Below are 26,574 nucleotides of genomic sequence, written 5' to 3'. Positions count from 1 at the left end.
GAAAATAATAAAAAAGAAAAAAGATGTATGGATGGATGCATGCGTACTTGACATCTTCTCACAGGGAAAGCAGTCTTGTCAGACATTTTGGAAACTCTTTGATTCTGAAGGATGTCAGAGTCAGTGACACAGTAGCAGAGAATGATGTTACAGACTAGTCAAAAAGGCTCTTCACTTTGAAAGTCGGGCTGAGGTCAGATTCTTCTCTGTGTCTCCCTGCCCCCCCCCCCCCCCCCGCTGATGAGATTAAAGGTGTCTGGTTTCTCTGAGCCTGCAGCAGATGCTGCATCCTAAATAAGCCCCATACACACAACTTACAAACAGGCCCTGGAAGAGGGGTGAGAGATCACCGTCTATTGTCCTCTCCTCTCTGTCTCTGACAGCCAGCAAACAGTATCTCTGCTCTTTGACACTGCTTTCCTAACCTTTAGGAAGAAAGGAGCTTGTTTTTATTGCCATGAATCAACAAGACAAATGACTAATGGATAAAGCTCAGATCAAACGTAAACTTGCTTATCCTAAACCAGGTTGGGATTACATCTAAATGACTGTTTTTTCCTTACTCGGTGTGGTAAATTGATTTTGACTTTAGTGTTTTAATTAAAGTCTCCCCTAAGATTTTTTTTTTTATTCACCCACTTTAATCAGGGTTAATAACAATATGGACCCTCTTCTTTTATCAGCCGTAACTTCCTGTTCTGGGGAGAAAATGTGGACTTATGGCTGTAAATCCTCTTTTCTTTGAAGCAGTTGAATCAAATGCAGAGCTGGTGATGTGGGTGAACTCTTCTGTGTCTCTTCAGGTTGCTAAATCCTCCTGCTCATCCATGACAGTGATTTCCAGTATCCTAGCAGCCCAACGGGGCCCAAGCAACTCGGCAGGGAAGCCCATCAGCTTTTCATCCACTGTTTTGGAAGCAACCCTGTTTGCTGATAAATGACAGTGTGCAAGCTGAATGGTGCTTCTGGTTTGACCCTAAAAAGAGACCCCCCTTCTTTTTTCATTTTCTCCTGAAGAGGGCTAATTACCATGTTCTGTAGAGGAGCCACTGAGGTCTTATTTAATTTGAAGGCAGCAGAGAGCTTGAGATAGTGGAGAAGGGGGAAAATAAGCAAGTAAAATTAATCTTTTTTTTTTCTCATTTTCTTTTTCCCCTCCACCCTTTGGCTCATGGGATCTGTGATCAAATTTAGTCTCCCATTGGGCTCTAATTTAGAATCACATTAATTTAGGAGCTCAATTTCCATTTATAAACCTTTGTCCATTTAATTATAGACTGGATTAACAAATGTACTTTGGAAGTTTAAAGAGTTCTTCTGTAGCAGGAAAAGGGCCTGTATCACTGGCTATCAATCTTGCCACAACAACAGCTTTTGCATCACTGCATAGCTCAGCATGCCAGGTGCTCTTCAACCACATCAGCTAACCCTTTGAGAAGGATCTTTGTGCGCCTACTGTTAAATGGAGAGAATTTTGGCAGTGCATACAGTTAGCACACAGGGGGCTACAGGATGCTTAAAGCAAGGATCAGGTGGTTTTTACAACATTGTCTTCCTGGCAAAGTGGTGTCTCACCATTGCCAGCTCCTTTCAGATAAACAATAGGTAGATGGGAAATGTGGCCCTTTTTTTGCTCATTAAACAGTTGAAGACACAAGCCTCCAAGTGACCCAGAGAAACAGCTATTGTGGGTTTGCACAGCTTGACTAAGGTTACATTTTCATCATTCCCTATTTGAACCAGCTTCATGGAGCAGCATGAAACTGGTAGAAAAATGTAATTAAACTGATACTGACTCATGTGCAAAGATGCAGTTTTCTCTTTTTCATGCTAATAGATATAGAAATAACAGCGGTAGATGCAAGTTGGACTTCTGTCACAAATAGCAATGCTCTTAATTACTTTTTAGGTTACTTTGAAAGCTCCTATTAAAGGAATTAGGACCGACATAGATTTTATTAGGCATGAAAAATATAAATAGTTAAGATTTAAGATAAAACAATATGGCTTCTGTTTAAACTGACACTAATAGCACAGCCTGCTGCATCAAATCGCTTTCTGATAATAAGACTGATAATTCTTTCATAACCACTGAAGTACGAAGGCGTTAAATAACTTGACCCTTCTGGGGTCATTGCATTCAGTTTACTCACTCCTCTGCTCGTGTCCGTTCTCTTCATACTTTTAAACCAAAGCTGCAGAGTGTGGGGGTTCTGAAACAGAGCAGCGAAAACCTGCAGAATCTGCAAAGTAAATTTAACAATTTATTTTTATGAACAAACTAATATTTCGGACTCTAAAGTAGAGAGAGCTTTAGAATGGTACTGTGTGCAAAAACACCATGAAACACGACCTTTTTTAATAAGATTTTAAGTAAGTGAAGTTGCAACAAAGCTTGTCTAGTTAACTGACACTCCATAAATAAAGCTTTCCTTACAACTTTATTGTATGTTATTTACCATAAATGTTAACTAAAGGCTAAACTAAGATGGCAATATTTTTAGTTTAGAGTATCAAACTCTCAGTAAAGTGTCAGAATGATCTCTTTTGGTGGAACTTGTTTCATTGTTGGAAGCAAACTGTTGAAGCTCTTGAAGCTTATAGTTAACACTTTGTTAATGGCGTTACACCGTGATCATGTGACCCAGACTGAGTAAATCAGGACTCTACACACATCTCAAACTGAATAAATCAAGTTTGCATTGACAAGCTCAAAAACATTTCCATTCACATGTAACATAAAAGGCACTTTACATTAGAGCGAGTGGTATTGATTATTTATTTCATGAGGGGATATGTACGATAGAGTGCACATGCAAGATGTATTTTCTAGTAGTTGTAGTTGGAAAATAGTAGGAGAAATGATTTATTCTTCCTCTAAATTGATTTGGAAACTTAAACTTCATGCAGAATAAAATAAAAATCTTTGTGCATCATAGCAGTATCTGCCTGCATGTGTTCAATGTTTATTGGTTAGAGAGCTGAACGAACTATGCGAGGGTGTGTTCTAGACATGCATGCATGCACTCTTTGGATCATTCGATAGGTTGATTATTTGGTTGGCTGGAGAAAAACAGAAGGACAGAATAAAGAAGTCAGGATTGGCGCCACAGAAGACAATCACCTGTGTGAATGCTTCTTTTGGTTTACTGATCACCTGCAAACAATTAAACTTCCAAAGAGATTTCTAGTGTTATTCTTGTCACAATAATTATAGTTCATGTCTTTAATTAAATGCCTGAATTATATTAAACTAAATCAATGTAATTTTGTTTTGTTTTTTAAAGAAAGAAAACAATGTTTTTTAAACAGTGTTGCAATGCAATATTCTTTGTATGTGACATTTCTAAGGCAAATATTGTGACTTTTTAAAAATGGGTCATGATAGAATTTCTATATAGGGGTCCTTCCTTTGGTTTCCCATGCCAAAAGCACAGAAAAGGACCTGAATTATCATCCTATTGTTCTCTATTTTGTGTTTGCTTCCAGCCTCTTTGTTTAAAGGCTTTGGTTGCAATGACTGGAAGTGAGTTGAAAAGTAATCTGAGATGTTTTACAGTAATTAGGCGTCTTTGTTGCTGCTGTGGAGCCCAGTGCACTAACTCTGAATGGGGAATCAGGGACTGCAAGGGGGTAGGGGGTGAATGTGGGAGTGGGTGGATAGCGGGGTGGGTGTGGGTCTCTTCTTTTGTAGCCTACATTTCTCCTCCTCACCATCCAGAGAGGGAATGGGCTGAGGCAGCTGTCACTTAACATGTGAATGTTTCGAGGGCAGCCCAGGGGTCTTTAGAAAACATCCCATTTTTCAAGCAGAAGCAGCATGGAGTTGCTGGGTCCCAGTCAGACACAGAGGAGGGGCTTTGTAGGATGAGAAGGGGGAGAGAGTGAGGGAAACAAGCTCGAGGAAGGTAAAGAGGGCACTTTGCCGCCTAGCTGCCTGGTACGGGAACAACCTGAGCAGCAGCAGCAGCAGCAGTGCGGGTGAGAATGCCAACGCCGTGGCGTTACATGGAGCGGGTACAATCTGACCTCCTTGTGGAAACCGCACTTGGCTGAGAACTGTGGGAGTTCAGCTGAGCCGTTGGAATACATTGTCTTCATCTGGGTGCACTATCCCATCGACGGCGTTAACAAGGAAAGAATTCCTCTATCACAGCTCCCACAACAAAGAAGAAAGGGAGAGGAGCAGAGCTGGTGGGAGGAGAAGTGAAGTGAAGGGAGGGGAGGGGTGCACTGTGAGGGGAGAGGAGGACATTGTTTGCTTGTGACTGTGGGCAACGGAAAAGCATGAGTTATCAGGGCATGTGTGAGTGTGTTTAGAAAGTGTGTTTGTATGTAAGCATGTGTGAATAAGTGGACTTGATTGAGTGTGTGTTGGCTGGAGTATGCATGTGTGTGAGGAGTCTTCAGTTTGGGATGTTGGAGCTGGGAGGCCGTTCAAAGGATGCTCAAACAAAGCTGGATTTTTTTTCCCCCTTTCTCTTGCTTTTGAATGGTGATTAAGGGCTTGCTGGATTCCTTTACTCATGCTGCTTCCTTTCCTCAACTCTGCTTCAGGGTAAGTGTAATTCATGTAAGCCTCTAACCGCCAAAACTGCCATTAACTCAGGATTGGCCCAGAGAGAGTTTGGTTTTGGACTTTGCTGGACAGTGATCAGACCAGAGAACCATTTGATAGAGAATATGTTCTGAATAAGGTATTTTCTCTTCAATTTGTTTTGTTTGTAAATATAGTAGTTCAGCTCAGCAGAGGATGACATATTCCAGTAGTAACAGCATCAGTGTGAAAGGACCTTTCTAATGTGAGTATATTACAGTTAGCTCAACAGTTTGTTCTTTGTAAACAGTCTCAGTTTATTTTATTGAGCTAGGGTGGTACTTTCATTTTTCTTTTCATTTTTTTTTTTCCAAAACTCTGATTGCATTTTTTTCTTTAGTAGCTTTGTGGTGCATATTTACAGAACGGTTTGAAAGGAACGTCTGAACTTGTACTCTACCCACCCTTAAATGTTATGAGTCTCATGGGTAAATGCACAGCTGCCATCTTTGATTAGGGACCACTACAATGATTACTACTCCAGGACCTCCATTAAGACAGACCAACAGAAAGCAACGAGGTAACATTATGGGGCTCTTCTGTTGTGATTGATGATTATTGTTCTGCTACTAATTAAAAATCCACCTATACAGAACTTCTTAAATCATCTGCTTTGATAAATAAGGTGACCATGATTATTACTACATGTTGTTTGAAATGTTGCACACATGCATATGTCTTTAATACTGACAATTAGATAACAGCTGAAAATGGAATACCACATTGAAGTATGCATTTGCTCCAGAAAATTACATTAGGTTCTTTAATTTCATATTTCTCTTGCCATACTATGGTTAGGCCCCTGTACCATGGTCCTAATCCACTTATTCCCAGAATGGACTATAGACATGTATCATAAATCACAGTTGAGAGCAGAGGGAGGGTTGGGCTGAATTGCGGGTAATTTCACAATAGGTTAAGTGATGGAATGGTGAGGTCATTTGCTTTATGAATTAAATAGTGTAGGGGGATCTCTGGTTTCCTGGTTCTCTTCTTTATATCATTAAATTAGAAAGCAAGAGGCATATGTTCAATACAGACTAGAGGATTACTGAGACAGCCTGGTTTGATTTCATTTCAGAAATACTGTATATTGGGTGCTTGCTACTGTATTTTCCTTCATGTGATGTCCAAAAGCCATCTCTAAAATGACTAAGTGCCCCTCTTTTTCCTTTTTTTTAATTACCATCTGTGTGGCCCTTATTATTCCACAACTTGAGAAAGAAATTGTCAGCACATTTAGGTAAAACATCATCCCACTGTTAGTGTATCATATGATGAAACTACTTAGCACATCGGCATACATATATAACTGTGAGATCACTGTTGAGGAAACCATCATTTAACAGATGACCACACATGGTGCAGCAACCAGACACGGCAAACCCTCTCTCTCTCGCTCTGTATTGTTAACCCATGTGGACATGGCCACAGACACTCTGCTCTCCTCAGGAGACTGCTGGGCAGTGATCTGAGCTAACTGGGTAATCATTGATCTTGAGGCTGGGGCTTTGTCTGGGCACCACTTTCTGATCTGACTGTGTACTCCCCCTGTGGACCCCTCTACTGCATCATCTGCTCACCAGAGACATGTATGATGTATGTAATTACTAGCCTAATGCACATGGAGTCATTATGTTCAAGCAGGTCATATTATAAATCCTGTTTTTTACACCAAAATGATATTTGCCTAATATTTGAGGAAGATTCTGACAGTAGCAAAGTGGGAAGCTCTTTCTGGCTGCATACTGTCTTTGTCTAACCTCAGTCAAAGATGAAAGAGCTGCATATTCAGCATAATTTTGTCATCCAGGGTTAGGCTGTTTCCATGCAACACTGTACATCTGCCTCATCTGCATCTTCAAAACCTGGAAAAAAAATCCTTAGGGGCCAACATCCCTATTTCCTCTTTGCTGACCCATATTGCCCCCACCACCACTAGATCATTAGTCACCAAGCATGACCCGAACTGACCTGTAAATTTCTGAATGGACCAGTCCAGCCCTGACTCAGAGGGAGGATCTGGCTTCAACAGGAACCCTCCCTGTGATCTCCTGATGGGCTCACCTCAGCTCCTCCATGCCAACATAATTACATTCACCTTTAACCCCTCTGTCAGAACAGAAAAGACACTGAGTGAGGGGAAAGCAGACAGGCTGACACAGTTTGAATCTGTCAGTGTCAAAGAGTATTTGCAGTAACATACTAATTTTGGCTAAATAAGATGCCGACTGTGCCATTGTTTAATTTCAAAATTTGTAATATTAGGTGTTTTTCACAAGCTTACTCTGTGACCTTTAAGGGCAAGCAGTCACTTGTCAACAAGCATCTTACAGTACTCTGTAAGGTATAGTGTTTACTGTCAACCCACTTTGTCTTCCTGCCCCTTCCTTTGTTGACACCCCAGAAAAATGAGGCGATGTCTGGATTTTTATGGCTATCATATTTGATCAGATCTTAAAAGAGTTTCCCAGGACTGGTCCAGGCTGAGTTACAGAAAGTGCTGGATGGTTGCCATGACGTTTTCTGTGCCAGGCTCAACAGTGGGATCCTCGACAAGCTTGTCACACTGATTTCCAAGTCCTGAATATTTCAGCTGATAATGTGTGATAGAGGAGAGAATGTGTGTTTGTGGTTAAAAGACAAACAAAGGGATGAGGAATATGCTAGCCAAGTGTGTCATTTCAAGCACCCTTTGGACTGTTGGGACAGAGATCAAGCATGTTAAGGATGCCAGAGAGAGTATATGTTTTGTTTTACAACTTTTCTGGATATATAAAATGTGGCAAGGAATTGCATTTAAAGAAAGAACAGTTGTATACTTTTATTTACTTACTAACTGAGCAATTTCTAAGAGCTTGAATAAAATGCAGTGAGACTTATTTAGTCTCTTTTTGTTCAAGAAACAAAAAGAGGTCCAGTTGCCTATGATTCAAACTCTTAGCATTACCATAACCTGAAAGATTGAGAATCTACACCGGTATATTCATTGCATGACCCCCTTGTTTTATTTTAGGTAGCTGAGGGATCTTCCGCATGCATGGCCAAGGGGCCTTACCTCACCCGTTATCTCACTAGCCTCTGGGCTGAAGGATTATGGGTAACCTCATCAGCCGGCCCAGCTGCCTGGGCCAGAAATCCAAGCATGTGAGGACAGATGATGGCTTTTTGAAGGAGTGCTACCATCGACGAAAAGAGTGGCAACCCCCAGAGCAACATGGTGAGGCAAGAACAGAAGAGGATTTTAAAGATAAAACCAGGGAAGATTCAAACAAGGAAAGAGAGGTGGAGAGACACAAGGAGATACAAGAAATTGAACACAAGAGGGAGGAAGGTGCTCAGACTCCAGTTTCAGAGAAACCCCTTCACAGTTCTCCTGCCTCTACCATCAGGAGTACCAGTACACTGGAAAATGCTTGGCACAGCAGCCCTTCTCCAATAAAAACATCCCGAAATGGAACACTGACAAGGAGGACAGTTCCTCCGGAGTTTGCCAGGTCTCCCCTGGCTCACCCGGACATGGGCGCTGCAGACAGAAGGGCAAGTTTCCAGAGAAGAGACTCTCGAGAAGGAAGCCCGTGGTCCTGGAAGACTATGGCTTCACGTGAGGTCACAGAAGTGACTGAGGTGACAGAGACAACTGTAACAGAAATCCTGGAAGTGACAGAGTATCCGCCGGGTGATAAAGGAGGCAACCCAATAGTCACCAGAACCGTTAGAGTCCTTAATGGTGTGGCAGAGGAACTTGCTGAGGTTAAAACACTGACTTTCAGACTTGACAAATTTCATCTATCTTCCATTCCAATCTATCCTTTTTTGTCTGAACTTACCATTTTCACCTCCATCTTTAACTTTTTTCCATCTTCAATGCAATAATATGGCTGTTACATGGTGGTGTGTCTTCTGACAGCAAAATTTCATTAAAAATGACACATTACATGACCTGTTTTATTTTGCAGCTTCAAAGCGATGGACACTCAGGTTCAGACCAAGATTCCAGTATGGGTAGGTGGAAGGTATGTTTTACTCCACCCGAGTTGTAACTGTCAAGCTGATTTCTTCCTGAATCCTCTGCTCATTGTGATTTTTTCCACACATAAACAAGTATTTTACGATTTCCTCAGGGAACAAAATCTCCCTTGGCACTGAGGGATGTCGCCACAGATTCAGACACATTGCTTCAAAACCTGGACACTTTGGTCACATGGGTCAGTGAGATAGAGGAACTCACAACTAATCAGAAACCCCCATCATCAGAGGTCAAAGTGGTGAAAGCACAGCTCCAAGAGCAAAAGGTTTGTTTTCTAGAACTTATATTATCTCATTATCTGTCCCAAAGACCAGATGGGATTCCAGTGTAGGGAGAATGTATCTGAAAGATTAACCTATGGAAAGGTGTTCCGACGTGATGGAAAATGCTCAAATGCTTCCTTTATGAGATCACTTCTGCTTTATTCTGTGGTGAAGGAGTGGCAGTTAAAGCCACAATAAGCTTCAATAAGTCTTTGTTAAAGGGTATGAGAAAAACAGTTCGCCTTTCAGCTGCAACATCACCAACAGTGAACTCTTTTGATGAGGTGAAACCTGCCTGGTTGCTGACAATGTAAGCTTGATAAATGAGACATAGCTTCCTGTACCTGACACAAAGGCAGGCAAGAGACTAGAATAGGGATTTGATGAATGTTAACTCTTGCTGCAAAGAAGGTCTCGTCTTCAAAGTTAAATCATATATATAACATGTAAATATATTTTCTACATTGTACCGGAGCGGTTCTGTTTTATAGCTCTTGCAGCGCCTCCTAACAGACCGAAGGCGTAGCATGGACTCTATGATATTGAAGGGCCCTCGATTAGTGGAGGCCCACCCAGGAGAGGAGGGCGAGCAGGCAAAGGTCAAGCTCTCCACTCTCAAACAGAAGTGGGAGGCCTTACAGATGCAGGCAGAGAAAAGGTCAGCTACTTTTAGGGGCAATGCCACACTTTCTTTTGGCAAGGCTTGATGTATTTTTGTGCAAACTTCTCTCAACAAATATAACAATTCTGGCAGGAGAGAAACTTTGGAACTTATTCTGCCCAAAGCCCAGCTGTTCCAGGAAGGAGTGGACAACTTGCAACAATGGCTCATGTCTGTGGAACAGACACTAGCTGAACTACGAAATGCAGAGAGAGTGATGCTGCATCTCCCAGAAGCCACAGACAGGGCCAAGGTTAGAAAATGACAATATATGATTAAATTAATGTTGTAAATTAATATTGTTGTTTCAATTGAGAAATCTAACCCTGCTTCCTCCAATTCTCTCTTCTAGGCTATTGTTGATGAAATCCAAGTGAAAATTGCTGAACTGGGGAAAATACAAAGCTCAGGTTGCGATTTAATGGAAGCAGTTTCAGGTAATGTGCACCTGAGAGCTATAACATGCTTAGTTAACTTAGTTATTGGAAGTTTTTAATTGTGAGTCAGACTATTTGTAATCCTGCAAGTGTCAGCAGCAACTTCTACAGTGCTTATACAAAGTAATTCATTTTTATCTAACAGTTTAAGTCCCATCACCTAACCAGCAGTCTTACCCTATGAATTATGATTTATCCTTCATTTTAGAGGAGGAGGCCCAGCAGGTACAAGAGAAGATGGATGGTCTGCGTATCCGTTGCTCTGTGCTGAGTCTGAGCAGCCTGGATGTGTTGCAGAGGTTGGAGCAAGCCCTTGAAGCCTCTAGCCGATGCACCTCTAGCCAAGAGGACCTCCATCTGTGGCTGGGCCGCATCGAGAGGGAGCTCTTAGGGGCAGCAGGAGCACAGACACATGCTGGTGATGCAGTTCTATGTACAGCAGAGAGACAAAGGGTAATGTTACCATGAAAAATACATGAAAGTTAACTAGTGTTTGTTAGAAAACACTTCACCTAATGGCCACATGTTTTTGGAGTATCAAAGCAAATAAATGTATAATTTGAATATAATGAAGTCCAACGTTATGTAGTACAGTAGAAGTAGCATAAAAAAGAACATTTATTCATCCATGCATAACTATTTGCTCTATTCAGTCAGTATTCTGTATGCAACCCTTTACAGCTACCTGTGCAAGCTGACAGCAAGATGTGGGGAGTATTCTGGACAGGTTGCCAGTTAATCACATGGTGTTTTCAATTTTTTTAAACACCACCCCCTTTCACAGTGGTCACAATGTCTGAGTAATTCATTTCCCCAAACAGTCAGCACAGAACTTTCTTTCTTGACCACCGGTCCATGAAATACGTTAATTGGGTCTTTTCTTAACCCCCCATTATCCTCAAATATTAGTAATACATTTCACCCTTGGGGTCAATCTGACCCTAGGGACATTTGCCTGCAGAAAACTATTTACAGAAAACTGTTGACTGAGTTTTTGTGACAGGCACTTTATTTGTTGAATACATAACTAACCTCTCCATAATGCAGCCTTGACCTGTCCTCTAGGGCCACCATAATGTCAGACTTTTGAACTAGAAGTAATTTATCTTGAGAAGTTTGAACCCAGATCTTCTCAAATTTATGGATAACATTAATGACCACAAGAGTATGAACCCTTCTGATTTTGGTGATGATATGATCTGTCCTGCAGCGCCACTATCATCAAACTTAATTTTTTCAACATAGCTGACTGCATAGCTGGTGGGGTCTGGAAGTGGGGAAAGGAACCATTTCATCTTTCCATTTTTGGAAGGGATTTTGTCTGCAGGTGGTTGAATGACAACAGTGCCTCACTCAGTTGAGTGCCTCAAGATCGGGGTCCTCCTCAACACAATTCTCTGTCTCAGACACATTTTTCTCTATCTCAATTTCACTGTCAAAGAGCTGTTTCAAAACACCTTTTCTCAAAGGACATTTTCGAGAGAGAGAGAAAGAGAGAGAGAGAGAGAGAGAGAGAGAGAGAGAGAGAGAGAGAGAGAGAGAGAGAAGATTGCAGCATACACTGAGTAGTATACACCAAGCACAATGGGGAATGATTTGGATAGAGGGCTGCTGTACAAACTTATATGGTTGCTCCTCCCTTATTTTGCATGAACCACCAATGTCCGTGCAGGAATACCCCACCCACCGCAATGCGGGAAATATCATGTCTACTTCAGTAGGTGCAAGTAGTAGGCCACATATACACACATGGTCATGTCCGTAGTGCAGGATTGTCAAGTATCAGCTCAAAGATATCAACTCTGCACTTGCAGGTGTGGGTATGGTAGGTCACACATGGGTCACACAGCTAAAACAGCTTCGGGTCAAATTGGCCCCAGAGGAACACCAATGCATGCAATATATGTTCAGCACATAGAAAAATTATCATCATAATAATTTTATGCCTAATCAATTGTACCAATCAAATTAGGAAATACCATGAACTATGAAGCAAAAACACAAAAGTCAACTATTATTTTTTTTAAAAGATAAACATTAAATGGGGTCAAACTGACCCTAATGATAATAGAAGGGTTAACAAATCAGATAATTTAAACCCTTTTTGGTTCTGTGCCAGTTAATGAAATTACATGTAAAAACCAAGAAGAGACGAGTTGTCAAAAGGTTTTGCTCTCCCTATTCTAAAAAATTACTGTATGGCTGTCCAACTCAGGCCATTAATGGGCTGATGTACTCCCAGTTATATAGCCAGATGGAAAGACATTGAACAATGATGGGAAATAGAATAGAAGACAGAAAATTCCAAACAGTAGAAAACAACAAATTCTCCACCTTGGAGGATAATTAACATACAAAAAATCACATCCATTATTTCTGAATTCCATGTCAAAAGAAATCATGTTCAGATCAGATAGGCTGCTGGAGATGTTGTGGAAGTAAAGAGGCAAATTACTTTAATATATTTTGGATTTGCCTTGTTGTGATCCCACTTTGGTTAAAAATATACCACATCCTACAGACTGTGTTATCAATAAAAATTACATGAAGTTTAAATCTGTTTTATCTCGATATAAAGGAACTCGAATGGCGGATGAAGATAAATGGTGGAAAAAAGAAACACCCAGTGAAAATGAATAAATTGATATTGTCAATGATATATTTGTGATGGAAACTATTTTTTAATCTAAGAATGCAAAAGGATATATTTGTTGGAAATTGTCAAAAATTAGATGACACAAGTCTCTACCATTCGATCAGACTTTAGATAATCTTTGGTTATTGTTCTTTGCATAACTGTCTGTTTCTGATGGTCATTTTACCAGTGTAGGAATGTTTAGCAGACGGCTCTATGGGACCACCTTGATTTATCCACTGGATATATATTTAATATTGGAAGCACACACTTGATACAAGAAGCGCACGGAAGACACAGGTGTAGTTAATTTAGTTATGGCTAGCTCCCTCTTTTAATGGAATTAGCTCCAGCTGTGTCTCTCCTGCCTGTCAATCGTTTAGATTGTTTTAGAATTGCTGATACAAATATAGGGTTTCAGAAGCTTTACTGCATTCATAACATGTAACGCTATATTTATAAAATGTTGTAACTGTGTTGCGTATGTTTGAGAAACACACGGATTGTCCCAAATATTCCTGCAAAAATTTGGCCCATAGAAGTTTTGTCTGTTTTTAGTATATTTTTTCATAGTGTCATCATCTTTTGCCCTATATCGTATGACTTAAAGTTGACAAATATTATTGTGGATTGGTTGAACTGGCGACCGGTCCAGGGTGTACCCTGCCTCTCAGCTGGTAGTAGCCAGAATAAGCTCTAGTCCCCATGACCCTGTATTGGAGTAAGTAGATAAAGCCAATGAATGGATGGATAGTTGACCAAAGTTTGTGTTAGATTTCAGAAATGTTAGCATCATACTTAAATGTTGTTGTTTATAAACTAACATACTGTACACAATTGTCAGCTGGAACAAGCGGTGGTAAAGGAGATGGCTTGGTTCAAAGATACGGCACTCAGTCTTGAAAAGCTGAAAACCATTAATCTGGATCCAGAGCTCATAGCAGAGCAGCTTTATGAACAGAAGGTCAGGACAATATTACATTAAAATAACTAATTAAATATACAGTTTTGTCCCTTTTATTATACTTAACTTATATTTAAATTGTGGATTTAATTTGATACATTTTTCTTAGATTTTAGCTGTAGAGATTCTACAACACAGGTTCAACATCGAGAAGATGGTGAAGATTGCTGAAATCTTGATGACCTATAGTGATGAAGGAGAAACTGGAGATTTCCGGGTAAACTCATAACTTTATTTCATGTTACCATTTCATAGCTCAAGCAAACAGATGCGTTATTGTCAGTTCAAATGTCCATTTTCATGGTTATGTTATCATGCAGACTCCAGTGGAGGCTTTACAGGAACAATGCAACACCACCTCAGCCACCAATGCCCATGTGGTCCTGCAACTTGAGCATGCACAATCGCTTCTTGTCCAGTTCTCTGAGGGCTTTGCTGAGGTGTCACCTTGGTTAGATGAAACCCAGACACTTATTGGCCAACTCTCCCTGAGCACAATAAGCTATGAAGCATTTCGGGAACAACAAGACCTCTTACAGGTGGGAGATACTTGCCTCTTCAAATTGGAGTTCCAGTTTTTCACATTTTTTTTTTTTTTTTCATTTTCCCTTTTTTGTTCTGGTCAACAAAGAAGTCCTTTTATTCTTCCACCAGTGCACTATGATGGCAGTTCTGTTTTAGCCGGGTTTGCCATTGAAAGGTACACTTATCTCCTTCTTTCTTTCTTCTTCCAAGGGTCTCAGAGAGTCTATAGCAGAGCACCGTCCATTGATAGCACGCTTATGCTCCCTAGCAAAACGCTTGTCAGAATTAAACCCCATTCAGGGTGACCAGTTCTGTCGTAAGGCAACAGAGGCTGAGGAGCAGCACAGAGCCATCAGAGATCGAGTCAAAGAGACTGCCAATCTACTCGAGGAGTCCTTACCACGATTTACACAAGTATAAATATCTTTTATAAAATCCAGTAAATACATATTATTGTAATTTCATGCAAGCACACAAATAACTTCATGTTTGTTTTTGATCTTGTAGTTAAACGAGAGAATGACTCTTATCAGAGAGAGTCTCGACCGCCTGCACAGTCGCATACAGACACCCACCTCCCTTCAAGGTCTCACCCCAAGGATCCAGGAGCAGCTGCAAGACAACAAACAAACTCTTGCTGAGCTGTGCAAGCTGGAACTGGGTCTAAGCAGCATCAAAACACAGGCAGATGAACTTCTGGCCAACACTCAGGCAGCAGGAGATGAAACCATTGGCACAGGTGATGATCTTCTCAGACACGGACTGAGTACATTGAGATCGACAAGTAGCAACACAAAAGCTCTAATAACTTCTTTTTTTTTTTGTTTTCAGCAATTCAGGGACGAGTGTCCAGCCTGTTACTGCAGTGGGATGAGATACATAATCAGGCCCAGGAGAGGGAGAGCTGGTTGCTTAAGGTTTTGGATTTTGCTATAAAGTTTTGGAGCGATGTAAGCGAAGTCACGACTGTACTTAGTGATGCTCAGCAGGCGGTTTTGGATCTCAATGCTTGTCAGACAGACTCTGAAACAATCCACCAAAGCCTTGAAACTATGCAGGTTTGTCTGGCTTTGACATGAAGGCCATGCATATGGAAGTCATTGTTAAGATAAAATGACATAACTTTCATCCCTTCAATTTGTAGTCTCTCAGAGAGGACATAGACAGTTTCCAGGGAGATCTGGACATCCTTGGTGTCCTGGGAATGGACCTGATGTCAGCATGTGGGGATACAGACAAACCAGATGTCACAAAGAGCCTGGATGAAGTAAGTTTATTTAAACAGAATCCTTATCAACTCCTGATGTGGTTTTCACCCATACAAAACTCTATTTTTCCTCTCTTAAAGCTTTATTGCACATGGAACAACTTAAACAAACTGTGGAATGAATGTCACAAAAAGCTAGAGGAGTCTTTGCAGATGGCCCTGAATTATCAAGATACCATGCAGGTAAGTGATGCAGTGCAGGACATGTAATAATTTATATGTGCATGCATTGTTACAAACAGACATTCCATCATCATAGCTACATCAAACAGGAATCTCTGGCCAAACTGTTACGGACCCCTGCCATGGCCTTTTCTTCTGCCACACTGGCAAACTTCAGATTTCCTGCAGCTTTCTTCATTGTATAAATGAATAACATGTTGTGTGGTCCTCTTATGAATGTAAATAAGCTAAATTGTAGAGACTGTGTTAGACATCAGTATATTATTTTAATATTTTACACAAACTCTGACACTGCTTTATTAATAGGGTCTATTTGAGTGGTTGAAGTCAGCCGAGCTGAGGTCCACAGAGGAGTTCATGGTAGGAACTGACCTGGAATCAGTGAAAGAGCAGCTATGCGATCTCAAGGTGAGTTTATATGCCAATGTACCCCCTATAACCTGCAATGAAGTTAATTGAAAATTCCTAATGAGATATGATCATGACAGAATAGTGAATAAATTATTATAACACTGACTTTGCATTTTTTGCCGTAGGAATTTAAACGGGAACTCTACCAAAAGAAAATAGAGATAGAAAGCCTGAACCATCGCTTTGTGTGTCGGCTGTCTCCAGGATCAGAGCGTCCAGGCTCTGTCTCACCTCTGTGTGACTTCAGACAGCGCTGGGACAGCCTAGAGTCGGAGACTGTGAACAGACAGGTGAGAAAATGCAAACGAGTGCAATAATGTAATATTAACGCTAATATTCCACTTTTATCTAGTATATGAACATTACTGTAATTTAAACAACTGCAGAAAAGATTTTACAAGAATAGCTAACTGGCACTCCTCCAAAGCACAAAGTAAATGTTCATCAACAGTACTAATAACCTGAACACGTTTTTTCCTATCATCATGTTTGCAGCATCAGTTGGAGTGTGCTCTGCTGGGTCTGGGTCAGTTCCAAAATACGCTGGACGAGCTGCACACATGGCTTGCTAGGACTGCTGAACAACTGCAGGGCAGCCAGCCAATCAGCATTGATCTGCAGGCCTGTGAAATAGAGCTAGCCAAACACAAGGTTGCTGATGACCTAACGTATCCAAACAAAACATATGAATTAAAAACACTCATCAAGTTAAACCTCTGACGTCTGATGCCTCTTTCCTCTCAAAGGTGCTTCGGAATGATGTCATGTCCCATGTTCGCACAATTGAGTCGCTCAACCGGGCAGGCAGGGGGCTGCTGGAGGTTGGATCTGGGGAAAGCCCACATGGTTTGCAGTCTCGGCTGGAGCATCTGAATGAAAGTTGGGAGTTTGTCCGCTGTGAGACTGAACGCAGGCAGCTGGAATTAGAGAACAGACTGAGTCAGGTGAAGAAACATTTAGTTATGTACTAAACCAAAAGCCATATGACAGTGTATACTAGTAGTGTCTTGTATATGCACATTATATAAAACTTTAAATGGATGCAATTATTTCCTGAGTCTGTTGCATATCTCGTCTGCATATTGATTGTGACCCCTTGTGGCAACTACCTGAATTACAGCAAAGTGTGTTAAAGCAAAGTCCCATTTAGGATTAAACAAGAACTAAGAATGCTTTATTACAAATAATGTTATGCGATGCAGCTTTTGCATTAAACTTGTGATCTCTTAATAGTAAATATATTGTTTTATCCAGGTGCAAGATGTTACAATGGAGATCCAGGATCTTTTACAGTGGCTGGAGAACACAGACTTAAGACTGTCCTCTTCCAAAACCATGTGGGGCATGCCGGATTCTACAAGTGAAAGACTTAATGCACATTTAGTAAGTCTGAATAAAATTTTAATAATTAAAAACTGAAAGCAACTCATTAAAATGATCACTTATTTTTCAACTAAAGAAATTTACTATTTTTCATGACTTTCCTAATTCATAACAGGAGTTGTGCAATGAGATGGAGTCTAAACTCCACACCTACACAGATGTGAAGAATGCTATTCACAGGATGTTGGAGAGCAGCAACGTTGTGCGGGGGTCGAGTACGGAACACAGCTTATCTATTCTTGAGCAGAAATGGGCTTCTGTTTACAGCAAAGTCCAGGAGAGGAAGGTGATTTAACTCAATGATTTACTAGGATATTTGTGCTGCCCATCAATCTGCAAAGGGTTGTAAGACCATTTCCAAACAATGTTGAGCCCATCATCCCTTCATTGAGAAAGATTAATTTACAAAGTCTTTTCAGACATGGATGCCACAGCAAGTTCAACCTGACATCAGACCTGCAGTTCTCAGAGAAACTGTAAAAAACCCAGTAGATGCATCTCAGACTTCATGGACCCAGCTCATGAGACTTATGAAGACTGAATAAATATGGCTTGTGTTCAGAGCTTGCCAGGAGAACGCCTCTCTTCTCTCTGAAACGAACATGGCAGCATGACTTAGGTTTGCATAGTTGCTTCTGAACAAACCAAAAATGTCCTTTGGACAGACATGACCAAAGCGGAGATGTTGAGCCATAATGTATAGAATCACATTGGCAGAATACTAAATACAGCATAGCAGCATAAATACCTTAAAACCAGTTGTGAATTTTTTAGAATGACCCAGTCAAAGTCCAGAACTTAACCAGCTGAAATGTAAGCTGTGCATGAACAAATACACACAAACTTCAATGAGCTAAAGCAGCACAGTAAAGAAGTGGGGGATAAAAATTTTTCATGACAGTGTGACAGACTGATAAAGTCATGCAGACAGAATTTGCTTTAAGTCATTACAACTAAAGGTGGCTCTATAAGCTATTGCATTGTGTATACTTGATAAAGACCTGATTATTTTTATGTCTGTATTATGTAAATAAAACCCTAGAGCTGAAAAAGAATTGATTTTTTTTCATGTGAATGTATGTGCATGATTAAATCTTGCTTTTATGCCTTTCTCACAGGCTAAACTCACAGAGGGAGTTAATTTGGCCAAGGAGTTTCACAGCTATGTGCAGGAAATCCTTACAAAGATGAGCAAGTGTGAAGAGTCGATCCAGCTTCTTCCTGCTCCCAGCTTTGTTCTGGATAAAGTTTGCACGCAACTGCAAGATCACAGAGTATGTGTTTTTTTCTATTTGACCTGATGTTGTCGTGCTTTTTCAGTTACAGTTGTCTTTTATTCATAACTTGCCTCTCTTTGCACAGACTTTGGTGAATGAGTTGAATGGTTACAATGAGAGAAAGACCTTAGTAGAGAATATGGGCCAAAGGCTAGCAGAGCTGAGCAGGAAGGAAGACTGTGACGTCATTCATAATCTAATCATGACCGTCCAGGATCGATACAAGAAGCTACAGCAGCGAACCTCAGAAAGAGGCAGGATGCTGGAGGATGTTAAAAAGAACGCCAAACAGGTATAAGAACATTTCACTCCAGAATAAATGAAATAGCTTCATATTTTTCAAACCAAAGCTTCGCCTAAAATGTGACATTTGTAACATTTCTTTTCATTTCTTGTGTTTCAGTTTAATGAATCTTGGCGCCTCCTTGTGGACTGGATGACGGAGGTAGAACAGACATTAGATACACATAAAGAAATTGCAGTGTCCCATGAAGAGATTAAGCAACAACTTACTGAACAGAAGGTGTAGTAGTCCATCCAATCAGGACAACCTTATGGCATGTTGCATGTTTATGGATATTTTTACCTTTTGCTTATTTATTGACTACTTGTGTAATTAGGAGTTTCAGAAGCTGCTGAGATCAAAGAGGCCCATGTACGATGCCACACTGAAGAGCGGCCGCAGCCTTCATGAAAGAGCTCAAAATGGCCACGACAGACAGCACCTGGAGAACCTTCTGGCTGAACTCAAAGACACATGGGACACTATCAGTGGCAAGTCTATGGAGAGGTACAGAGCTGCTAAAATGAGATGGATAAGTCATAGTTTAAAACATACCCATGATGCTGTAAAATGTGCGTGTTTCTGACTGTTAGGCAGCATAAGCTGGAGGAAGCACTGTTGTTCTCTGGGAGGTTCACCGATGCTCTGCAGGCTTTGAACGACTGGCTGTACAGAGCAGAGCCCCAGCTGGCAGAGGATGTCCCTGTCGGTGGAGACAAAGACATGGTCAACAATCTCATAGACAAACACAAGGTGCAGAAATAACACGTTAAGAGATGCACTAATAATTTGGTAAAGACTGGAGTAAATTTAATATTTTATGTTCCACTAAAAACTGCACGGCACATCTGCAACAGATCTCCACTTTTGGGAAATTAAGATGGACATCACTGGCATTTAATAATTAATTAATTTTTACATTTTTTTCAGGCCTTTCAGAAGGAGCTGGGGAAACGAGCTGGATGCATTAGGACCCTGAAGCGCTCTGTGAGGGATCTGACAAGGAGCAGTACGGCAGATGCTCACTGGCTGCAGGAGCAGATGGATGAACTTGAGGGCCGCTGGGAGTCTGTGTGCAAACTATCAGTCAGCAAGCAGGACAGGCTGGAGGCTGCACTTCAGCAGGTACTGCTCTCAAACAGCAAATTATAGATATAGATGAGAATTTCTAATAAAAAATAGTAACTTTTCTTTAAAGTTTGCAATCATCAATGATTGCAAAGCAGTTGAAAGTGGCCTGATGTTGCCAGACAAAACTCCTAGTCTCTTATCTGGGTCATTTTTTCTGATCTCCTCAGGCTGAGAAGTTTAACGGCCTTGTTCACTCTTTCATGGAGAGGCTAACTGAGGCAGAGAGGATCCTGAAATATGGGGTCATACCAGAGGAGGAGGACACTTTGCTTACCTTCCGCAAACAGTATGAGGTCAGTATAACAAGATACTTTGCCACATATGTGAGGGAAGTTCATTTCTCCCAACTTATCTGCCTCTGGGGAGATCAGAGGAGCTGCCACAGAACAAGAAGGTGCTGATAAAGATTCAGTGTTTGACTCAAGGACAATCAAACAAGGCAGGGCTTGAACCCAGGTGTGAGGAGGAGGATTCTGACCATCAAACATTTCTCTTTGTGGCAGAGTCTTTGGCTGTGTTCACATGAACACATTTTCCTTTTATTTGTTTAAACATTTTTACCTTGACATTTGTTTTCTTGAAAATTGGCTTTCAGTGCCCCAAAACTGCATTTACAAGGCGAGAGAAGATGCAAAAGCAGAAAAAAGTCTAATCTGTGTGTGTGTGTGTGTGTGTGAACATGGCCTATGTCAGAACAAGTAGTTATTTTGACCTAAAAGCTCATGTTTTTTGATTAAAAAAAGTAAATCTTTTCTGTGATCCTCTGTAGGAGTCACTGGATGCCTTGAAGGCTCAGGCAGGTGAATTAGAGAACATCCAGAATCTGGGTGAGGAGATTCTGGCTTCATGTCACCCAGACTCCATAATCACCCTAAAATCTTGGATGAGTGTTACAAAGACCCGCTATGAGGAGGTGAGTGCTTCCCATGCCAAAATTTAACCTAAAATACCTCTAACATTTAGTACTTGATTAAATTAAACTCCTTTTCCTGTTTGTCTGAGTCAGGTTCAGACCTGGGCCCAGCAGCAGGGCCAGAGGATCCAGGCCAGCTTAGCAACACTTGATGCAGAAAGAGAAGAAGTCCAGAGACTGCTGGACTGGATCTCCTCAGCAGAGGAAGCTCTCACCCTGCGAGATCAAGAACCTCCGGCTGAGACCACAGAGCAGAACCAAGAACTCATTGACCAGCACACAGTACGGATTCCCTCTTCTCTGCATGATGAGCTGAGTTCAAATGACCCTGTATCAAGAATCAGGGATTTATAAGTACTTTTAGCTTTATAATGCCATTTAATCACTTATTCCCATCTCTCAGGTATTCATGGAGGAATTGAATAAAAAATTTCCAGAGGTTGAACATGCCACAAAGTCCTGTAAACACAAGAGCCTTCCTAAACAGCAGGTTTCTCCAAGCAAGCGGCCTCTTACAAGTAAGATTTTAATTTAAAGGCTATTAGAATATCTGTTCAAAAGTCAAAGGTATTGGCTGCTTTGATGACCAGCTGGAGACACATGGAGTAGATATTCTCTTTGGGCTGTTTTCTGGACTCCCATGTGATTATGTGTCCATCCAGAGAGAAGGAGTGCTATGAGGCTGCCACCTCCCGTACCAGTCCCCCTGGAGAACCTTGACCCGCAGACCCCACAGCTCAGTCAGCTGGTCAGTCAGTGGCAGAAACTTTGGCAGCTGGCTGTGGCGAGACAAAACCGCTTGGAACAACACCAGCAAACGCTCCGAGAGGTTACTGAGCCTTTTAAAAGATCTCTGTGATATATAAATAGGTTTGAGTGGCAAATAGAACAGAAAAATTTGGGGGATTTTTTTTTCTCTTAGTTTATGGTTACAAACTTGTGCCACAAGACTATAATGTTATAACCAACATGCCACCGAGGATGTACCGCTCTGCTTTTCTCTGCAGATGGAAGAATTCGCCAACTTTGACTTCAATATTTGGCGAAAGCGCTACATACAGTGGATTAGTCACTTGAAATCTCGAATTTTAGACGTTTTCCGAAGCATTGACCGGGACCAGGATGGGCGGATCAGCCAGAAAGAGTTCATTGATTATGTCCTCACCTCTAGTAAGACTCTCATGCTAATTATTAGCATGCTAAAGGTTTTATTTCTCAGTTTAAAATGAATCACCTTTTATCTTAAATGTGTATATTCTGGGGGCGTTTGTAGCAAAATTGTTCCCCCATATTTATTTACCCATCTTTTGAAAAGAAATCATCATGTAACATCTTTGTAGTTAAGTTGAAGTCTCCTTTATTTTCCACTCCTCCACTGTAGAATTTCCAACCAACTCTCTGGAGATGAATGCAGTGGCTAACATTTTTGATATGAATAGCGACGGCTTCATTGACTACTATGAGTTTGTGAGTGCACTTCATCCCAGCAGAGACCCATACAGGAAAACACTGGATGCAGATCAGATTAATGAAGAGGTACAAACAGCGGGTGCAAAAATAATAATAATAATAAAAAAAACAACTACATAAAGTTAAGTTGCATATTTACTCCCATCACACTTGTCATTATTATGTCCTCTGCAGGTGAGCCGACAGGTATCACAGTGTAACTGTCCCAAGAGATTCCAGGTGGAGCAAATAAGTGCCAACAGATACAGAGTGAGTCTTTTTTTTTCTTTTTTTTTAATAGGCACTGCTTATGAGGGAGTTAAAGCATTTCTTCATCTTCTATTTGAAAAACCTGAATCTTCACAAAAGAGGTTCATGGTTGACATTTATGTTTAAAATAGACTTAAACCATTAACTGTAGAAAATGTGAGAGAAGAATTTGAAATAAAACCACCTTGCATGCTTTTACCTGTGTAGCTGTAAACATTGTAAGGATTGATATCTTTACCGCCTGTTTGCTGCAGTTCGGAGACTCTCAGCAGCTACGAATGGTTCGAATCCTGCGCAGCACGTTGATGGTCAGGGTCGGAGGGGGGTGGACTGCTCTGGATGAATTCCTGGTCAAGAATGACCCCTGCAGAGGTCCGTTAGACCCAATTCTTGACAAAACAAAGCATCTGTCTTTCAAAAAAAACTTTTACTAACCGAATATTAGATCATAAGTCAGAAGAATGTGGCATGGTGGTAGTTTTAAAATGATTTTCAGCTGCATTACCACACAGGTAGATTTATTTATGTAGTTTGCAGATGTCAAATGAACCTTTTTCTGATGCCAGATAGTCATAGACAACAAGAAAGTGTTTAATTTAGAAAAAGACTACTTGTTTTGAAGAAAAAATATGTCCCCATGAAACAGCTATAAAGCTATTTACCTTTTCATATTTGTACAATTATTCAGTAAAGGTAAATCATGGAGGTTGTCTATTACAACAAAAGTCCAGTGTGCTCTTATTGGTTGACTCTTGTCCAATCACTGCTGACATTTTACATTGAGGCAAAAAATACATTTAATTGGATCCAAATTTAGTACAAGCCTCCTTGTTCAATGTAAACTTTTTGAGGCTGTTTTCCATGAAAGATATGAAATAATAAACAATGTGCATCTGTTTCTTTACTGATGGACAAGATACAAGATCACTGAAAAACATTTAAACTTGCTTTTACTGGGACTTTAATGATTATTTCACGACAAACAGCATGTTATAAAATAATCTGTTTCAAAAAATAAAAAAGAAAGAAAATGCTCATGAAACAATCAATATTACTCTGGTTACTTTTTAAAATCTCAGCACTTTAATAAATGCCGAACTGTACCAACATGTTTATCTGACTGCTGGTTTGGATATTTTGTTTAATTTTTCTTTATGTTACTGGCAGTAAAAGGTCGAACCAACCTCAAGATCAAAGAGAAGTACTTGTCACCAGCAGGAAGCACCACTAAGGGTTTGACTGTGAGCAGGTCCAACTCAAGCCTCAGCCTTTACAGCAGTGCCTCTGCCCCCACCAGCCCCATGACACGCAAGGCAAGCAGCAGTAAAAACAACAGACACGTCAAAAAATATCTTTTTAGTGTAGTGGATCAAAAAATGCAGGAGCTGCATGCAGCATATTAAAATCGTAATGTTCATTGTTTCCTGTTAATGGGAAGTTTATGTTTCTAGATTATTTTCTTGACTTCACATTTTCAACTTCATGGCTGATTGCAACGTGAAATGTTATCCCGTGCACTGATTACCTGAAAAACATTTCTGAAAAAAACTCTTTATGCAAAAAACTAAAGGAAGCAGCTCACCAGCAACACTAACTCATGCATCATGTCTGCTTTTAGGCATTACTCCGTAGGAGTTTCTCAGGTGACCGGTGTATCCGCCCCAGGAGCTCCATAGCTGCTCTGGATTCTGATCTGCAGTTTGGCACAGCAGGAGAGGACAGCTCCCTCTCACCTTCAGGTCAGAAAATCTGCTCTGTCATGCATCCTGCAGAGATCCACTGTTCACGCTTGTTTAATGATGGTGAAGTTAACTAAACTCTGCTGCTTTCAGACGAAGCTGAGAGGTTGCCCACATGATTACTGCTGCTTCGGAGCACCGCATGAAGGCGGCAGCGCTTAACCTCAAACATGGCCTCGAGGCACCGAAACAGGGTGACAAGCAGAAGAAAAGTCTGGAAAACAACACAGTCGGTTACCTCTGATCTACTGAAACCGAAGGAAAAGTACAGATCGGGCTCCCTGAGGTGATGGTGAAGGGTCTGAAGCTCTGAGAAATCTCAATGAAGATCATTTCTTTGTGTGGACAATGAACGGTCATTTCAGCACAAAGACAAAAAGTCTTTTTATGCCTCCTGTTGCTTTTCATACATTTATATGTGATCATCTAGAAAGTAAGAAGTTCTGCATGGATGCTTATTGCATGGCAGCTGGAGCATTGCTGAAATCCCACTTAATTTTGTTCATATTGTTACTTCTTTTAAGGTTGTTGAAATTAGCTAAAGGAGACATTACCTGGTCATGGTTTAACTCCTTGACATGCAGCTAAAACTCACATACATGTACAGATATCATGTGAAGGGGTTGTGCTGTCTGACTGTCCCTCTGAGTGTCCAAATAAAACCCCTCACATACCAAAATCATGACTGTGGAGGCTACAGCATGCTGTCCTTCATCTTCGAGATGCTTTTGTTTTGATTTTATTCATTGAGGATGATATTGTTGGCAGGGCCAAACTGTTTTTGACTTTTACCGTTTTTGACACTGTTTTTTCCAATAGTTATGTATTTTTATTTTTCACCATGAGGACATTTTAAACACTGGAGATTGTGTAATAAACAGTGCACTGAAATGTGACAGGCCATTGTTGATTTGTAGAGATTATTTTCTCAGGACTGGTTTTGCCTTTTGGATGTATGTATTTCTTATGGAGCATTACTGTGAACGTGTCGATGTCTGGTTTCCATTATAACATTAAACCTTCTAGAAAAAGTTTTGATTAGCACATTTTTTTTATATAAAAATGCACTTTTCTGTGACCAGCTATTGTATATAAATTGTTTTGCTGGGATTATTTACCAACTATAATCTTAACTGGTGTCAAATAAAAAGGAAGACTTTTTAAAATGGTCAGTTACAAGAATGCGATGGAGGTGATTTGAATTTATTTCTCAAACTTGGAATGAGTTCTGAAATTTTCATCATTCCTCTATGTATAGGCTGTTATTTCACCTTTATATCTGTATATCTAGTTTCTTTTAAAATCATTCCTGCATTATTTGAGCTGAAAACAATTAAATGTATTTTGGCTGACAAGCAGCTCCACACTCATTGGTTTACGTATCAACTGTGTAACTGCGGTATTTGTAAGCATCCTTTTTTACTACTATGTGCCTGCCTGAGGTTGCTTGTTTCATTTGGCCTATGCAGTTGTCAAAGGGATTTTTAGTGATTTTTTACATGATAAAATACACTGTCCTCTTCAGATCATGTTTGGAAAATGTTGATGATTTGCTGTATTGTATAAAATACAAAAGCCAGATTTCACTCCTATTGCTATGCACACTAATCTTTCTGTACTGTAAATGTTTCTATACCCAGCTTTCATTCTGATGTCTAATATAGAGGAAACTGTAGATGAATGTCACTACTAATTTTGAGTCCACTTGTATAGAAAAATGTTTTTGTAATAAAATGACAAGTGTTTGCAATGATTATTGTAACTATGTGCTACTTTTATTTATTTATTTGAGTTTAAAACACAAACACAAATGAGAAATCATGGATTTAATGGCCGTCCTGCTCAATGACAGTTGTTTCAAATGTTCTTTTTAAATAGTGAAAAAATCATGCTCATGAAGACTCAGCACTCAATAGCTTTCAGTATTTTAACTTCCAACTGTATGAACTAGGAGTTCTCTGTGTTTTATCATAGTTATTAAACCAATTAAACCATTATCTTAAAATTATTATATAATTATTCCATTATCCCAAAAAAGAATTCCTCATCTTTCAATAATATCTTGCACCACCCTTGACTTTACTTGACTTTATTCTCTATTACATTCACCCGCGACTTGTTCACGTTTCAGGGTTTTTACTGGTAGACAGCTACAT

General features: G+C 40.3%; 1 protein-coding gene across 1 annotated transcript in view; it reads left to right on the top strand.

The window, feature by feature from the left end:
- macf1b (microtubule actin crosslinking factor 1b) overlaps positions 1 to 26,171 on the top strand; it is a 30,847-nt gene extending 4,676 nt beyond the window's left edge. The window contains exons 4-41 of the mRNA XM_041988603.1: positions 8,557 to 8,613; positions 8,722 to 8,892; positions 9,382 to 9,548; positions 9,645 to 9,804; positions 9,904 to 9,988; positions 10,197 to 10,441; positions 13,468 to 13,587; positions 13,697 to 13,804; positions 13,908 to 14,126; positions 14,323 to 14,526; positions 14,620 to 14,851; positions 14,944 to 15,170; positions 15,257 to 15,379; positions 15,461 to 15,562; positions 15,869 to 15,970; positions 16,099 to 16,263; positions 16,469 to 16,624; positions 16,720 to 16,917; positions 17,228 to 17,356; positions 17,472 to 17,642; positions 18,475 to 18,630; positions 18,719 to 18,925; positions 19,037 to 19,156; positions 19,254 to 19,423; positions 19,510 to 19,669; positions 19,847 to 20,041; positions 20,215 to 20,340; positions 20,817 to 20,960; positions 21,054 to 21,242; positions 21,364 to 21,478; positions 21,623 to 21,789; positions 21,968 to 22,130; positions 22,342 to 22,496; positions 22,605 to 22,679; positions 22,934 to 23,051; positions 23,847 to 23,992; positions 24,298 to 24,418; positions 24,512 to 26,171. Coding sequence (XP_041844537.1) covers positions 8,557 to 8,613; positions 8,722 to 8,892; positions 9,382 to 9,548; positions 9,645 to 9,804; positions 9,904 to 9,988; positions 10,197 to 10,441; positions 13,468 to 13,587; positions 13,697 to 13,804; positions 13,908 to 14,126; positions 14,323 to 14,526; positions 14,620 to 14,851; positions 14,944 to 15,170; positions 15,257 to 15,379; positions 15,461 to 15,562; positions 15,869 to 15,970; positions 16,099 to 16,263; positions 16,469 to 16,624; positions 16,720 to 16,917; positions 17,228 to 17,356; positions 17,472 to 17,642; positions 18,475 to 18,630; positions 18,719 to 18,925; positions 19,037 to 19,156; positions 19,254 to 19,423; positions 19,510 to 19,669; positions 19,847 to 20,041; positions 20,215 to 20,340; positions 20,817 to 20,960; positions 21,054 to 21,242; positions 21,364 to 21,478; positions 21,623 to 21,789; positions 21,968 to 22,130; positions 22,342 to 22,496; positions 22,605 to 22,679; positions 22,934 to 23,051; positions 23,847 to 23,992; positions 24,298 to 24,418; positions 24,512 to 24,537 — 5,694 coding nt within the window. The 3' untranslated portion in view covers positions 24,538 to 26,171. The remainder of the gene's footprint in view (positions 1 to 8,556; positions 8,614 to 8,721; positions 8,893 to 9,381; positions 9,549 to 9,644; positions 9,805 to 9,903; positions 9,989 to 10,196; positions 10,442 to 13,467; positions 13,588 to 13,696; positions 13,805 to 13,907; positions 14,127 to 14,322; positions 14,527 to 14,619; positions 14,852 to 14,943; positions 15,171 to 15,256; positions 15,380 to 15,460; positions 15,563 to 15,868; positions 15,971 to 16,098; positions 16,264 to 16,468; positions 16,625 to 16,719; positions 16,918 to 17,227; positions 17,357 to 17,471; positions 17,643 to 18,474; positions 18,631 to 18,718; positions 18,926 to 19,036; positions 19,157 to 19,253; positions 19,424 to 19,509; positions 19,670 to 19,846; positions 20,042 to 20,214; positions 20,341 to 20,816; positions 20,961 to 21,053; positions 21,243 to 21,363; positions 21,479 to 21,622; positions 21,790 to 21,967; positions 22,131 to 22,341; positions 22,497 to 22,604; positions 22,680 to 22,933; positions 23,052 to 23,846; positions 23,993 to 24,297; positions 24,419 to 24,511) is intronic.
- Positions 26,172 to 26,574: the final 403 nt, after the last annotated feature.

This window comes from Melanotaenia boesemani, chromosome 6 (genome assembly GCF_017639745.1).
Source record: "Melanotaenia boesemani isolate fMelBoe1 chromosome 6, fMelBoe1.pri, whole genome shotgun sequence".
NCBI lineage: Eukaryota > Metazoa > Chordata > Actinopteri > Atheriniformes > Melanotaeniidae > Melanotaenia > Melanotaenia boesemani.
This window is presented reverse-complemented; position numbering and strand designations above follow the sequence as displayed.